At 46.1% G+C, this 16774-nt stretch overlaps 2 protein-coding genes across 2 annotated transcripts in view; both read right to left on the bottom strand.

The window, feature by feature from the left end:
- The window catches only part of Akap5 (A-kinase anchoring protein 5), an 87220-nt gene that overhangs the window by 2331 nt on the left and 68115 nt on the right, over positions 1–16774 (bottom strand). The gene's annotated exons all lie outside the window — the stretch shown is intronic.
- Positions 6932–9503, bottom strand: Hspa2 (heat shock protein family A (Hsp70) member 2). Its single transcript, XM_050153625.1, has one exon. It carries the CDS (start codon positions 9369–9371, stop codon positions 7461–7463), a length of 1911 nt encoding a protein of 636 aa, XP_050009582.1. The 5' UTR covers positions 9372–9503; the 3' UTR covers positions 6932–7460.

Raw genomic sequence — 16774 nt, 5'->3', positions numbered from 1 at the left:
TGAGGCCATGGAGGGGGGTGCTGCTTACTGGCTTGTGTCTCGTGGCTTGCTCAGTCTGCTTTCTTAGAGAACCCAGGGCCACCAGCCCAGGGATGGGCCCCACTCACAAGGGTCCTCTGCCATCAAACCCTGATTAAGAAAATGCCCTGCAGGCTTGCCTACAGCCCAATCTTACAGAGGCATTTTCTCAAGTGAGTCTCTTCTCTGATGACTCTAGCTTGTGCTAGAGTTCATAAAACTCTAGCACATAAAAACCAACCAGGACAAGCCAGGCGGTGGTGACACACACCCAGCACTCAGACTGCAGAGGCGGGTGGATCTCAGTGAGCTCGAGGCCAACCTGGTCTATGAGGCAAGTTCCTGGGCAACCTGAGCAGTCTCTGTTACATAGAGAGACCCTGTCTTGAAAAAAAAAAAAAAAAAAAAAAAAAAAAAAAAAAAAAAAAAAAAAAAAAAAAAAAAAAAAAAANAAAAAAAAAAAAAAAAAAAAAAAACGACAACTAAAACCAGTACAGTGTGCAAAACATTAGCCTTAATGAGTACTCACAATCAATGTTGCTCAGAACAAAAGCAGGAACTTGTTCAGTGTTGGTGGATTTTCAAGTGAGCCTGTGTTCACTTCCGGCCACGAACCTTGTTCCTTCTCTTCACAGTTGAACTGATAGGCAAACTTGGGTTATTTTCCCCTCTGACATGAGCAATGCTGGATGAAGAGATGGGCGACTAGGAATATCTAATGAGTCTGCTTCTGAATTCCCACCGCTGAACTGGTAGGAGCTGCGCAGTAAACAGCCGAGAATACCTGCCCATAAACTTTACGGTTACAGCAGCCTGCGTGTCGCTGCCTGCTGCCCTGGTCTCCCAGGCTCCCAGTCACTGGGTATGGTGGTCTAAAGCTGCAATCAATAAATCCCTGCCCTGTTCACTGGAGTCAGTTCTACCCATTGCTCAAGCTGAGTTCACTGCATGGAGATCCACCTGTACACCTCCAACACTAGTCTGAGGCGAAGGGCCAAGCGGGCTTAGTTACTGAAAGGGAAAGAGTATAATATCCCAGATGCCAAGAATTATTTAACAGCTACTATGTACAACTTGGAGGGGGGTGAACCAGGAGAAAATGAGATAAAGTTCCAGAAAAAAACCAAGACCAAGGAATCTAGTTATTTCACAACCAGGGGAGAAGGTAAGAATAACCCTCTTCAGATAGCCCTCTGAACGCTTTAAGTGCTAAGAGAACACCAAAGGGTTTTGTAGACCTCACCCTTTCTAACTAAACTAAGGTAAAAGGACATTTCTGAGAAATTAAATGTTATTTAAAATTACCATGTGTAGCCTGGCATGGTAGTGCACGCCTGTAATCCCGGCACTCTGGAGGTGAGGTGGAGGCCAGCCTGGAACCCACATGGTGGAAGCGAGAGCTGACCCCAGAAAGTCACCCCCACTATCCATATATATATGGAAGCATGGACCTACACAAACACATACACACACACACACACAATATGAAAGGAGCAAACTTTTTAAAGTTCATACTGTTATAAAATAGAAATATATAGTTACCTTCTAATACTTAATACTCCTAAGTATCCTAAGAGAGAACTAGAGTTGTTTGGGCCTAATCAAGAGAAACTCCTAGCTGGGTGGGGGTGGCACACGCCTTTAATCCCAGCACTCAGGAAGCAGAGGCAGGCGGATCTCTGTGAGTTAGAGGCTAGTCTGGTCTGCAGGTCAACAGAGTGAGTTTCAGGACAGGCTACAAAGTTATGAGAAACCCTATTTCAGAAGGAAAAAAAAGACAGAAACTCCTTAAAATCTTATTGAAACTAAGGAGCAGGGCTTGATGAGATGGGTAAGAGGTTAAGGCCATTCTTGCAGAGGACCTGGGTTTGGTTCCTAGCACCCACATGATGGCTTAAGCTTATAACCCTGTCTCTAGTTTCAGGGATCAAACTTCCTCTTCTGGCTTCCAAGAGCAGCAATTACACACATGATGTACATACATATATGTATACACAGCACTCACAATACATATTTTTAATTCAAAAAAGCAATTAAGAACATGTAACAGAAAGCAAAGTTTCTGGTCTCAGAATTTTAGACCTGTATATAAACACATGCTTGTGTTGGGCATGGTGGCATATGCCTTCAGTCCCACCCCTAAAGAGACAGAGGCAGGCAGATCTCTGTGAATTCCAGGTCAACCTGGTCTACATCATGAGTTCCAGGACAGTCAGGGCTATGTAGAGACACTGACTTAAAAAAAATTTATATGCTTATTTAGCGAAAAGGTCATAAAGATATATATGCAATGTCGTAATTCTGCTCATGAAAAAAAAAAAAGAACAATGCTTGAGATGATCATGGCAGTGCGTGCCTGTGATTCCACCATTGGAGGTACTGGGGCAGGAAGACCAGGAGTTCAAAGTCTGCCTGGGCTACATATCAAGCTAGACTTAAGAACAAAACGTTTGTGATGCCAAATATTGAATGAACATTTTTATTTGCCTAACCTCCAGTTTACAACCAAGCTTCTCCGCCATGACAGTGGGAAAGCAGTGTCCATGGTATCTTGATTGGTTCTGAAGAAAAAGACATTTTAAAACTGAGTACTGTCCCACTAGACCAGAAATGCATATGTTCTGGAAATATTAACATTCCAAGAGTCATACCAAGAATAAAACTGGCCGGGCAGTGGTGGCGCAGGCCTTTACTTCACTGGGAGTAAAGGAGGCAGAAGCAGGCAGATCTCTCTTGTGAGTTTTAGGCCAGCCTGGTCTATACAATGAGTTCCCGAATGGTCAAGACCACACAGAGAAACTCTGTCTCAAAAACAAAAACAAAAACAAAAAAGAGAACAAAACTGGATTCTTTGAGTGACCTGTAATTTTCACTCAGGAATGAAACTTTGTATATGGCTTCTAATGGAGAGCCTTTGTTCATGCCTATTTATGCATTAAGCATACAGGCGCAATTGAGCATTCCCATACTTCGTTTTAAAGATTCCTTTTTATTATTTCAATCGTGTGTGTGTGTGTGTGTATGTGTGTGTTATATGCACATGAATACAAGGGACCTTTGAGGTCAAAGGTCTCAGATACCCTGGAGCTGAGGTTACAAGCCCTTGTAATCTACCTGATGTGGGTGCTGGAAATTGAACTCAGCTCCTCAGGAAGGGCAGTATGTGCTCTTAACTACTGAGCCATCTCCCCAGCCACTTCTACTTTTGTTTTGTTTTGCATTTGTTTCTTGAGACAGGATTTCTCTGTGTAGCCCTAGCTGTCCTGGAACTCTGTAGACCAGGCTGGCCTCGAACTCACAGAGATCCACCTGCCTCTGCCTTACAAGTGCTGGGATTAAAGGCGCGTGCCACCAGTACCCAGCTACCCCTTACTCTTCTTAATCCTATCATACATATTCCCTTAGCAGGTCTTGACATATGGTTATGAGTTTAAATCTTTACTCACATTCGTTTATGTGTCCATGTGTGTCTGTGTGTGTCCGTGTGTGTGTTTGTGTGTCCATGTGTGTTATAATAAACAGGTGGAGTACCAAGGACAACTTGTGGGAGTTTCTTCTTTCCCATGATGCAGGGCCTGATCACGAGGATGGTACTCAGGCACTCGGGGTTGGTTTGTTTTTAAGTTCCAGTATCGAAATGCAAGAGAAATATGCTTTGCAACACAACTTCTACAACCTACAATTTTAAGTGGGAATGTCTTATGTGCCTGTCCACTCAGTTTCATAAAAGATCTTTTTACTTCATCCAGATACTCAGATTGTACTCCTGCTTAAGATGTAAGGTTGAAAGCTATGGGGCTGAGGGTGTAGCTTGGTTGTAGAGTGCTTGCCTAGCATGCACAAAGCCCTGGTTAAAAAAAAAGTGGGGGACGAGAGTGATGGCCCAGTGGGTAAGGGTGCTGACTGAGGAGCCCGAGTTCCATCCCTAGGACTCCTGTGGTGGGAGGAGCTCTCTCTCCAGTTGTCTTCTGCCCTCCACATGTGCACCATAGCAGGAATGCAAACACACACGCACAGAACACAACTGTTATTTTGAGAAAAAGATCGAGGCTGGAATGATGGCTCAGGTTAAAATCACTTGTTGCTCTGGCAGAGGATCCAGGTTCAATGCCCAGGACCAAGGTGGCAGCTCACATCTGTCTCTAACTGCAGCTCCAGATCTGGTGCTCGCTTCTAGCCTCAGTGGGTACCAGACACACACATGGTGTAGAAATACATGCAGGCAAAATACCTAAATAAAAATTTTTGGTGGCGTATGCTTTTAATACCAGCGCTCAGGAGGCAGAGGCAGTCAGGTCGGCAGATCTCTGTGAGTTCAAGGCCAGCCTGGGCTATAGAGCTAGTTCCAGGACAGTCAGGGCTGTTACACAGAGAAATCCTGTCTTGAAAGACAAAAAACAAAAATTAAAAGATCAGTAATTCTTGAAAGTCTCTTTTCCTTAAGCCTCCGTTGCATATTGAATATGTGATAAATCAAAAATTCTATTTTTTATATAAGCAATATCTCCTAAGTCATAGGTTTTAATGCCTTTCCATTACACATATAAAACTCTAAGAAATTTAAAGTGAGATTGTTTCTCAGTGTCATATATCTCAATACTGTAAAAATTGTATCTTACTTTTCACCTCAAAACAGGGATAAAGTAATCATTCCGATACAAACGTGTGCCTGTTTTAATAAATTGTCTATCTTTAGCCCTTAGCTTTCTAGTTGCAAATATATCACATTTATTTTAGACACTCTGGCTACTACTTGGACGTTCCAATGATGCTAATTATTCCTTGAACTGTAATTTAACCCTCCTAAGAGCAGGCATTGTTTCCACTGTTATTTGACCAGGGCTAGTCTAACATGTGGTCAGGAGTTCCCAGGTATTCTTGAGTTACCAGTTTCAATTACCTCTTGGAAACACTAAATGGCTACTTTTAGTGGCATTATCTTAGTAATATTCGAATCTAGATAAATTTGAGAAGACGGAATTAAAAATTTAAAAGTCTACAAAAAAAGGCTTTTTACTTTACAAAATAACAATAAATGAGGTATACTGAGGTTAGTGTAATAGCAAGTGGAGATCAGACCACAGTAGCATTGGTCATTGAGACTTTAGAAATCTCTTCTAAAGTGAGGCCTGAAATCAACATACCAACTTGCACTTGTAGAATGGCCTTATTATTTGAAATCATCAGAGGTCTGGGGATATAGAGTGCTCTGCTAGCAAGAACAAGGTGCTGAGTTCAGTATTACCTTCCGGTACCCCACTCCCTAGGACAGGAAAACAAACGAACAAAACCTCTAAATTCATAAAGGACTAATAAAAGAGCTATATACCGAATATTGACCTGGTAAAACTCATGTAAAAAGTCACTTTAGAACCTTTAATCTCAGCACCTGGAAGGCAGAGGTGGGTGGATCTCAGTGAGCCCAGCCTTGCTTACAAATGAGTTCCTGGACACCCAGGACTGTCTGGGAGAGGGGAGTCACTTTAAGACAGAGTGGTGCACAACTGTTAGTCAGCATTTGGGGTCAGGATTTCAAGGTCATCCTCGGCTACACACTGAGCTTCAGGTTAACCTCGGCTACTTAAGACACTTTCAAAAACAAAATCATTCTAAAACTATTAATTTCAAAGTACTCTATCAAAAATGTATGTGATGGCGTATGTAGCCTGGCTTCATGACGTCTTTTGATGCTCATAGGTGGGAACTTTCACTAGTGTTTCATTGGCATAAATTAATCTGCCTTCACATTATGAAGTATGGAGTAGTCTTTGAAACAATTGCACAATTGCCCATTTATCCTCCTGCCCCCACCTCAGTGAGGCTTGCTAAAAGATCTAGCTAAACACCAGGGTCAGCTATAATGTGAAAGTCATTACCAACACCCAATAGCCTTAGATTAACTTGCTTCCTAATTTTTAAATTAACATATACTATTATTCCAAAAATAAATCTCTGTGAATGGAGGATCCACTATTAAATTGAAAATTTAGCTTCTAAAATGCACTAGTATTTAAAATAACATGAATTTTTATAATGTTAGAAAGATATTAAAATGTCTATGTGCTGTTGAAACTATGCATTTTCAAACCGGCTACTATATTTCTCCCGAGTTCCCCTTAAAGGAACTTTTAAACATAACTCCATGAGAAACTAAAAACTAAGAGGCTCAGCCGATAGAGGTACTTGCTGCCAACCTGAAAACCTGAGTTCAATCGTGGGGACACACATGATGGGGAGAACCACTCATACAGTGTCCACCCCCGAGTCGATGGGACTAAAAATTAACTATAGCAGTGGTTTGAAACAGGTTTTTTAAGAGCTCTAAGATCTTCAAATCAGAAAAGGAACCACTTCCCAAATAATTACAGCCGCCAAACGGGTTCTTACAAAATTTGCCCTAAGTTTGGCAGTTGAGCTGTTTCACAGAAGCTGGAACAAGCATGACCAGACTTGGCCTCAGCATCAAACCCTTTTGCACTTGCCTGTTGGCTCTTGTTTCAGGAACCTGAGTGCATCTTTCTATACTCCCTGTGGCCACTATGAAAAGATGCTGTCATTTTTGTTACTTAGAGAAAATCTGTGGTATACAGGATCTGGAATGCAGCTTGCACTTCCCTGCAACATTCAGGGAGGTTTTTGTTGTTATTATTATTATTGTTGCTTTAAACTTGAATACTAAAGCCAGGGCTGAGGAGTTTAGATTCACTTGAAGACCCTATCAGGTTTCTGTATACTAAAGGGGGGTGTAGTTTACCAAAATTCTTCACCCTATAAATTGTTGGTTATTTGAGGCAGGAACTTCACCTGAGAATTAGAGAAAATTGGATTAGATAAATTTCACATCATACTAACTTAAAGATCAATATGAGTAAAACATGGGAAGAAATTGAAAACTTCAGACAGCAATTTTGCAATCAAGTTCAGCTTTACTATAAATTTGCATTTATGTCTTCACAGAATATACCTGTCTTTAAAATTACTGAAATGTTTATTTTAACCTCAAAGTAAAAATAAACAATTCAAGCCCCTCTGTATTCAGTGGTACCAAGCAAGCTTCCATTGAACAGGTGTGCAAACATCAGGTTTCCCATTTCCAGCAATTCTCCACGTACAAACAAAGCTTAACCCAAAAAAAAAAAAAGAAAGAAAGAAAAAAGAAAAAATGCTCAAATCAGCAATCACTTAAAATGTTAAAATGCATTAAAGAGAAACCTCATTTCCCCTCATCCCCCCCCCCCAAACCAAACTTTAGAACTAACCTTTTGTAACTAAACTAAGATAGATGTTGCACCTTTCTTTTCTGACGCCCGCACCAGGCTAAAGATTTCCAACAACAGATCTCTCTTGGCACGAGGACATTTCAAAAAAACCAAAACAAAAGGGGAAGGGGGAGTGAGAAGGGAGAAAGGAAGAGAGATTTACGCGGACTGCAGTGCGATTAATTAGTCCACTTCCTCGATGGTGGGGCCTCCAGAGGAGCCGCCGCCGCCGCCGCCGCCAGGACCGCCTTGGTAAAGTTTGCTGATGATGGGGTTGCACACTCTCTCCAGCTCTTTCTGTTTGTGTTCGTACTCATCTTTCTCGGCCATCTGGTTTCGGTCGAGCCAGTTGATCACCTCCTGACACTTGTCGAGGATCTTGTTTTTGTCCTGCTCGCTAATCTTGCCCCTCAGTTTCTCGTCTTCCACCGTCTGCTTGATGTTGTAAGTATAGGACTCAACTGCGTTTTTGGCTGCCACGCGATCGCGATTAGCTTCATCTTCCGATTTGTACCGCTCTGCCTCCTGCACCATACGGTCAATGTCGTCCTTGCTCAGACGACCCTTGTCGTTGGTGATGGTGATTTTATTTTCCTTACCGGTGCTCTTGTCGGCAGCAGTGACGTTAAGGATGCCGTTGGCATCGATGTCGAAGGTGACCTCGATCTGGGGGACCCCGCGGGGTGCTGGGGGGATCCCAGTCAGGTCGAACTTGCCCAAGAGGTTATTGTCCTTGGTCATGGCCCGTTCGCCCTCGTACACTTGCACTAGCACGCTGCTCTGGTTGTCTGAGTAGGTAGTGAAGGTCTGCGTCTGCTTGGTGGGGATCGTGGTGTTTCTCTTAATGAGCGGGGTCATGACACCGCCAGCTGTTTCGATGCCAAGCGACAATGGAGTCACGTCGAGTAACAGCAGATCCTGCACATTCTCCGATTTGTCGCCGATGAGGATAGCCGCCTGCACAGCGGCGCCGTAAGCCACCGCCTCGTCTGGGTTGATGCTCTTGTTCAGCTCTTTGCCGTTGAAGAAATCCTGCAGGAGCTTCTGGATCTTAGGGATGCGGGTGGAGCCGCCCACCAGCACTATCTCCTGGATCTGGCCCTTGTCCAGCTTGGCATCGCGCAGAGCCTTTTCCACCGGCTCCAGAGTCCCTCGGAAGAGGTCGGCGTTGAGCTCCTCGAAGCGGGCACGGGTGATGGACGTGTAGAAATCCACGCCCTCGTAGAGCGAGTCGATCTCGATGCTGGCCTGCGTGGACGAACTCAGGGTGCGCTTGGCGCGCTCGCAGGCAGTGCGCAGCCGGCGCACCGCACGCTTGTTGGGCCCAATGTCCTTCTTGTGTTTGCGCTTGAACTCCTCCGCCAGGTGGCTGACCATACGATTGTCGAAGTCTTCGCCACCCAGGTGGGTGTCGCCGGCCGTGGACTTCACCTCGAAGATGCCATCCTCGATGGTCAGGATGGACACGTCGAACGTGCCGCCCCCCAGGTCGAAGATGAGCACGTTCTTCTCTCCGCCCGCGGAGCCCTTCTTATCCAGGCCATAGGCGATGGCCGCTGCCGTGGGCTCGTTGATGATGCGCAGCACATTGAGGCCCGTGATGGTGCCCGCGTCTTTGGTGGCCTGGCGCTGCGAGTCGTTGAAATAGGCGGGGACGGTGATGACCGCGCTCTGCACCTTGCCCCCCAGGTAGGCTTCGGCGATCTCCTTCATCTTCGTGAGGACCATGGAGGAAATCTCCTCCGGGAAGAAGGTCTTCATCTCCCCCTTATATTCCACCTGCACTTTGGGCTTCCCACCTTCGCTCACCACTCGGAACGGCCAGTGCTTCATGTCCGACTGCACCGTGGCGTCCTCGAACTTCCGCCCGATCAGCCTCTTGGCGTCGAAGATGGTGTTCGTGGGGTTCATGGCCACTTGGTTCTTGGCGGCGTCGCCGATGAGGCGCTCGGTGTCGGTGAAGGCCACGTAGCTGGGGGTGGTGCGGTTGCCCTGGTCGTTGGCGATGATCTCCACCTTGCCATGTTGGAAGACCCCCACGCAGGAGTATGTGGTGCCCAGGTCGATGCCGATGGCCGGGCCGCGGGCGGACATGCTGACTGTGAAAACACACAAAACCAGGCACAGTGACGTTAGGACGAGAGACACGGCGAGCTCGGACCCCCGCCAACGGTCACCCCGCACAACTCTCCACGAGCGCGACCTGCGTCTCCCGGCTCCCGGGGCTCGGTTCCCGGCTCTTATAGACGCCCCCCTGCCTTCTGGAAGCTCCCAGAGCCAATCCGCCCCCGGGACCGCCCGCACCAACCCGTCCGGCGCCCCCACAGGCTCGCCTGGTCGGAGTGACCAGCCGGTGGTCCAACAGACAGCTAGTAGGCTGGGGGGCGGGACTCCGGCCCCGGGCCGGGAGACCGAGGGGCGGCCGTTATGCAAATGAGGCCCCGCCCAGTGCCTCCCGCCGCTTGGGGGCGTTAGGCTCGCGCCCGGGGAACCGGGGCGTTTGCCCCTTCCCCGCCCCTCCCGCTCTCTGCCTTTTCTACAGTGTGATTCGTTGACATCTGTCAGATTGGCAGGGCAGGTGCCCAATGAGAAGCGCGGAACCCTAAGCATGCGGCCGAGGGGTGCAGGGGAGGCAGGGCGGATGGGGAGCTGGTCTCCCTGGGGGTTTTAGTGCGGTTCGGTACCGGGTCCCGCCACGGAACCAGCTTCCCGGGGGCCGAATTCTTTCTGGGGGCGGTTGCACGGAATAAAGAACGGCTGGGACCGGCTCTCATCTTCTCTTCCCCGTGCGGCTGGGCGTGGGGCGGTTCCGGGGTGGGGACTACGAGGTGGGGGGGGGGGAGGCGAGTTTTTCTCGCGCCTCGGTCGGTGCGCGGCGGGAAGGCTGCGCGGTGCTTACCCGGGAGGCGCGAGTTCACGGCCCGCGGGCCTCCTTACTTGGTCCCGCTGCCCCCTGTCCCCCCCCCCCCCCTTGCTCCGTTTTCTCTTTCAAGCGCCCATATCGGCGATTTTGGCTCCTTTCCGGTACCGTGAAATACGCCCCTGTCACCACTCAGACTACCGTCCGCGCACAGGAGATTCGGTTTAGGAACTAGTCGTTTTGCGGCTGTGCCCGGTTGAAGAAGTTAGGTTGGCAGCATAGACTTGTGAGAGAAGGTAGATGAAAAAGAGTCCCCATATTTCGCTCCCTGTGTGGACCGGATCCGAGAATAATTCTGGAAAGCGCTCTCTGGCGCGAGGGGGTGGACCGAACGAAGCTGGCTCCGGTAAAAGGACTCCTGGTGGAAAACGGAGAACTGTAACGTAGAGCCACCGCTTCGCCTTACGGATGGGTAGCTGAGCACAGTCAACCCCGAAAACTTTGGCAGGTGCCTAGTATGAGATGAAAACAAAAAGGGAAATGGTCCGTTCTCAGGCCGTTGTGTGATGAAGGGGTAAACATAATTCAAGAGACGTGCAATGAGAGCACAGGGCCGGGGCACACACAGACCTAGGGAAAATGCCAAGGAGTGCTTCCCGGAAGAGGCGGCAGGACGGTAAGAAAGGCATTCTTCATCCAGGTTGAGGTATTGGAGTGTGGGCAGGGACGAGGGCAGATGAGTTCGGGGTCAGCAGGCTTTTGTGCTGTTGGGATTTTTTTTTTTTTTTTAAGCTTCAGGAGCGAAGCGCCCTTTATAACTGGGTAGTGCATTGTGTGAGACAGTAATGGAGAAGAAATTTCGTGTGAGAACCACGAAAGTTTTCCGTGTCCAAAAGATAAAACAGAATTCTATAACACTTTAAAATATTTTTTACTCGTGTGTGTGTGTGTGTGTGTGTGTGTGTGTGTAGAGGGGGTATGTGCAGTGTGGTGCAGGTGCCTGCAGAGGCCCTAGAGCCGGAGTTAAATACGGCCTCAAGCAACCTGACATCGATGCTGGGAACTGAACCCCCAGTCCTCCGGTAGGGCAATAAGTGCTCTTCAGTCTTGAGCCATCTCTCCAGCTCAGAATTCTATAAAATTTAGCAAAGAAAAATTTAAAGATTCTTTTATTTATTCCTATATGTAATTTCTAGTTTTAAAAAACACATTTGCTGTTGATTTCTTCATCTCATTGATAAAGCTGGTTTAACTACAATTCTCTATTTTCCATGAAAGAAATTAAAGAAAATTTTGACATAGGAGGAGTGTTAAAGAAAATATCAGACCGGGTGGTGGTAGTGCACACCTTTAATCCCAGCACTTGGGAGGCAGAGGCAAGCAGTGAGTTCCAGGCCAGCTTGGTCTACAGAGTGAGTCCCAGGACAGGCTCCAAAGCTACACAGAGAAACCCTGTCTTGAAAAACAAAACCAAACCAAAAACTCGGACCAGGCATAGTGACATATGCTTACATACCCAGCACTGAACTGCTCTTGTGGGCCCTGGGTTCAGTTCCACACATACACACACACACACACACACACACACACACATACACACACACACACACACATACACACACACACACACACACACACACACGGTGGCTCACAGCCATCATGAACAGCAGTTCTAGGAAATGTCACTCTTTACTGATCTCCCTGGGCTCTTGTACTTAAGTGCACATAAACTCACAAAGGCAAACATACATATACATACATACATACATACATACATAAAAAAGAAACCTTAGGAAGGCAGATGGGACACACACAGACAAAACATCTTTATTATATTCTTACTAGAAAATATTTCTAAAAATGAATCTTTAAAAAAATAAGGGCGTTAGTGGGCTAGAGAGATGTCTCAGCAGTTAAAAGGACTTGCTCTTGTGGAGGACTTAGGTTAGGTTCCCAGCATCCATCTGGGGGCTAACAACCATCTGACCCTCCAGTTCTAAAGCATCCAATGCCCTCTCCTGGCCTCCGAGGGCACCACACATGATATGGTGGTGTCTTCTTCAAACAGTTTGAGCAAAGCAAGACCGAGAGCCAGCAGGCCCAAACCTCGGCAGAGCAGAGACCCTGAGAGCTTCAAAGGGAGCGGCTCTTCTGTGAAGTAGCTGTGTCCTATCTATGCAATCATTGCAGACAACTCTTGCAGTCTCCCGCCACAGTCACCTTTAACGGCCTTTGGAAACGACAACAGCAGTTACACCTGCGTTCTTATTAGCTGTATTTTTCTGCTGTCAGCTTTCTCCTGGTGAACTGATGTTTACATGTTTCATACTCTACGTGGTCTCTTGAGCCTCTCCCACAGATACAGCATATATTCATTTTGTTGGTATCTTACATTCCTCTTGTTTGTATTATGTTCTAAAACAGGTGTTTTTTTTTTTTCCTTTTTGCAATTATACCTCAGGATTTTATGAAAACACAGTTTGGGTGGGTGTGGTCACACATTATAATCTCAGCACTTAGGATGGAGAGGCAGAAGGATTATTACATAGTGAGTTCTAGGCCAGCATGGGCTATAGATTGAAATAGTAAACCCAAAGTAAATAGATTAATTAAAATCACAGTTCATTAAAATTGATTAAATCAGCCAGTTTTTGACCAGATAATATCTGTGTTATCAGTGCTGTAGCGAAACAGGCGAACACAACTGAGAGCTGCCGCGGGCTTTGCTGGAAGGGGTTTGCTGAAGAGATAAGATCCTTTAATATTAATTTGTGTGGGTTCAGCCCAAGGAGCTAATAGAAAATGCCTGTGTTATTATTTATGGTGGTGGCAATAAATTGGAAATGACTTAAATATTGAACACAGAAATCAATTACGTATATGCACATGATGAATTATGTAGCTACAAAATTATGTACAAAGCTTTTTTGTTTGTTTTTTTGAGGAAGGATCTTTTCTCACAGCCCTGGCTGTCCCAGAACTCATTATGTAGACCAGGCTGGCCTAGATCTCACAGAGATCCGCCTGCCTCGGCCTCCGGAGTGCTGGTTTAAAGGCGTACGCCACCATGCTCAGCTATTCACAAGATTCTTAAGAGTATGCTAGACCAGCATTACCATTTGAAGACTTATGCATTTAACATTACATCCCTTCTTTTATTTTTAAAGATTTATTTATTATGTATACAGTGTTTTTGCTTGCATCTCAGAAGAGGGTACCAGATCTTATTACAGGATGGTTGTGAGCTACCATGTGGTTGTTGGGAATTGAACTCAAAAACCTCTAGAAGAACAGCCAGTGATCTTAACCTCTCAGTCATCTCATCCCCACTCCCCCGACCCCTTTTAAGATGTGTGTGTGTGTGTGTGTGTGTGTATGGCATTTTTTAAATTTCCTTTTTTTTTTTTTTTTTTTTTGGTTTTTCGAGACAGGGTTTCTCTGTGGCTTTGGAGCCTGTCCTGGAACTAGCTCTTGTAGACCAGGCTGGCTTCGAACTCACAGAATCCACCTGCCTCTGCCTCCCAAGTGCTGGGATTAAAGGTGTGCGTCATCACCGCCCAGCCCTGTTACAAAATTTTTAAGGACACATGAAATTGTCCTTGATATAATTAAATAAAAAAGAATTTGGCTCCTGTATGCTTTTTAATTTTTTATTTCTGTGCGCGTGTGCCAACACTCACGCGCCCGAATGCATACCTGTTCACTTGCACAAGTGCAGACTGTCTTCATCACTCTCCTCCTATTCCTTTGAGACGGGCTCTCTTGCTGAACCCGAGGCTTCCAGTTGTTTGGAAGCCAGCAAGCCCCAGCCATCATCCCTTTCTGACACCCATGCAGAGCTGGAGGTCCAGGTGTGTGGGGTCCAGCCATCCTGTTATGTTCATGCTGGGACCTGAACTCTGGTACTCTCGACAATGCATGCAGCAGCTGTTCTTAAACAATTACACCCATGCAGAGCTGGAGGTCCAGGTGTGTGGGGTGCAGCCATCCTGATATGTTCATGCTGGGACCTGAACTCTGGTACTCTCGACAATGCATGCAGCAGCTGTTCTTAAACAATGAGCTACCTCACCAGCTCCTGTATCTTATTCTGTTAGTAGAATTATTCTATGTATATGAAAATGACACCAGAATTTAGATGGCAGGGTCATCAGTAATTGTTTTATTATATTTTCACAATTTTTTTTTCCAGACAGGGTCTTAATGTAGCCTAGACTTACCTCAAACTCACTATGTGGTCAAAGATGACCTCAACTTTCTGCTGTTCTTGCCTTACCCTCCCAAGTGCTACCATCATAAGCATGAACCAACATGCCCATTTTATTCATGTAAGGATCAAACTCAGGGCTTCGTGCAGGCTAGCAAGAGCTCTGTCAACCGTGCTACCTCCACAGCCCTTCCAAAGGATTTTTAAAACAGCAATTAACATTCAACTGAAACCAAGTTCCCCAGTCATATTACTGACACACAAATCAGTACTGAGCTCTAACAGGTAAAATCCTTTACCATATCATACATACTAAACTGTTTCCAAAATATTTTTTAATCCAAAGACTAAATCTTCACAGATTGGTCAAATAATCCAAAGCTTTAACATACCATAAGCACTCTCCAGCTAAAGCCTACTCCTCAGAAGAGCGTCTGGAACACAGTAGGAACTTGTAGCCTGGAGGGTTTTGGTTTTTGGTTTGGTGTTGGGTTTCATGTACACAAAACCTATAATGCACTTTATCTCTGGGCCATATTCCCAGCCCACCCATTGTTTATTACAAGCTACCCAAAGAACAGTATTTCCATCTGCAAACAACTTCATCTCCCTCCTGGGTAAGAAGACCCTCTCACGCATGTGCATGTGCATGTCTGTATTGAAGGGCATCGCAGAGACTGAGAGCTGAAGCAGACTGACATTGGAAAATCTCTGCCCCAGAGAGCTTGAGTGAACATGAGACATACGATGTGTTAGAGCACAGCTGATGGTGTAGCACAAGGCTAAAGTGTCCTGAGTTCCCACCCAGGCACAGCTTTCATTAGGGCTGGGATGGCTCTGAGGAGGCCCCACGAGAAAGTAGAATGAGTTACAGCTTCTAGCTTGGGCATGTATGAGCAGACTGGAGTCCAACTAATTATCTAATGATTGTATTTAATAAACAATGTCATTTTATATTTTTTTCCTTTTTTTTTTTTTTTTTTTGGTTTAAGACAGGGTTTCCAGAGTTTCTCTGTGTAACAGCCTTGACTGTCCTGAAATTCCCTTTGTAGACCAGGCTGGCCTTGAACTCACAGAGACCCACCTCCTTCTGCTTTCTTGCCCTAGGATTATGATGTGGGAGTGTCATATCAATCTGTTGATTTCATTGGTTAAGTAATAAACACACTGCTTGGCCTCATAGGTTAGAACATAGATGGGAGGAGTAAACAGAATAGAATTCTGGGCGGAAGAGGAAGTGAGGTCAGACTCTGCGCTGCTTCCAGAGGGACCGGACAGCCGCCATGCTCTGCTCTCCCAGGCAGCTGCAACCCACGATGGACTTAGGCTAGAATCTTCCCAGTAAGCGCACCTTGGGGTGCTTACACACATCATTAGAAATGGGCTAGTCCAGGTGCGAGAATTAGCCTGTAAGGGCTAGAGTTCATGGGCCAAGCAGTTCTTAAATGAATACAGTTTGTGTGTTGTTATTTCGGGCATGAGCTAGCCAAGCGGCCGGGGTGTTGGGGATGCAGCCCCGTCGCCGCTCCTATTTCAACAGGATTAGAAGCGCGCACACCGGCATTTTATAACAAGCTCTTGCTACATGACACTGGCTAGCCTGGATCCTCCTTGTCTCGGGTGCCCTGGTTTTATTTTCCTCGACATACTTACTTCGTGTGAGGACACAGGCATGTGTCCTTGTGCATATGGAGGTCAGAGGACAACTTGAGAGAGTTGGTGTTCACATGGTTCTGGGGGGTCAAACTTAGGTCTCCAGGGTTGGTGGCAAGTGCCTTCACCTGGTGAGCTCCTCATCAGCCCTGAAGTGCCTGGTCTTAAAGTAATTCTCCAATTCCCTGTCTCTACGACAGGGAAAATTACCACTTATTTTCTTTGAGTCTTAAAAATCTGTCTTGTGGGACTGGAGGGATGGCTCAGTGGTTACGAGCACTAGCTGTTCTTCCAAAGGTCCTGAGTTCAATTCCCAGCAACCACATGGTGGCTCACAACCATCTATACTGAGGTCTGGTGCCCTCTCCTGGCTTGAGGGCATACATGCAGGAAAAACACTATATACAATAAATAAATAAATAAACCTTTAAGAAAAAAATTTGTCTTATTTGGTATGGTGATTTAAGCCTCTAATTCCAGAACTCTGAAGGCAGGAAGATCATCACCAGTTACAGGCAGCGTGGGCTACAGAGAGAGACCCTGTCTCAAAAAGCAGCAAAACAAAGCTTAGTCTCAAGTTCAACTAAACTGAAGTTATACAGTAGGATGCTCAAGGAGACTGCCATGTTACCCTGTGGCCAGCTAAATACCTGGCCCTGGAAGAGATGTTTTCCAAGAGATGGCCAGAAGCTGCAAGCTGTCTGCCTTCTTCATCTTGAGTGCTAACCAGATGAATACACAGTTTGATACACCGTGGCAAATGAGGCTGCCCTGTCA

Source organism: Alexandromys fortis, unplaced genomic scaffold, assembly GCF_014885135.2.
Source record: "Alexandromys fortis isolate MF-2015 unplaced genomic scaffold, M_Fortis_MF-2015_v1.1 scaffold_82, whole genome shotgun sequence".
Taxonomy (NCBI): domain Eukaryota; kingdom Metazoa; phylum Chordata; class Mammalia; order Rodentia; family Cricetidae; genus Alexandromys; species Alexandromys fortis.
Note: the sequence above shows the minus strand (reverse complement) of the source record. Positions and strands in the feature narration are given on the sequence as shown.

What these genes read in the sequence shown, in the direction of transcription:
- Hspa2 (XM_050153625.1), bottom strand. Translation starts at nt 9,371, where the DNA reads ATGTCCGCCCGCGGCCCGGCCATCGGCATCGACCTGGGCACCACATAC.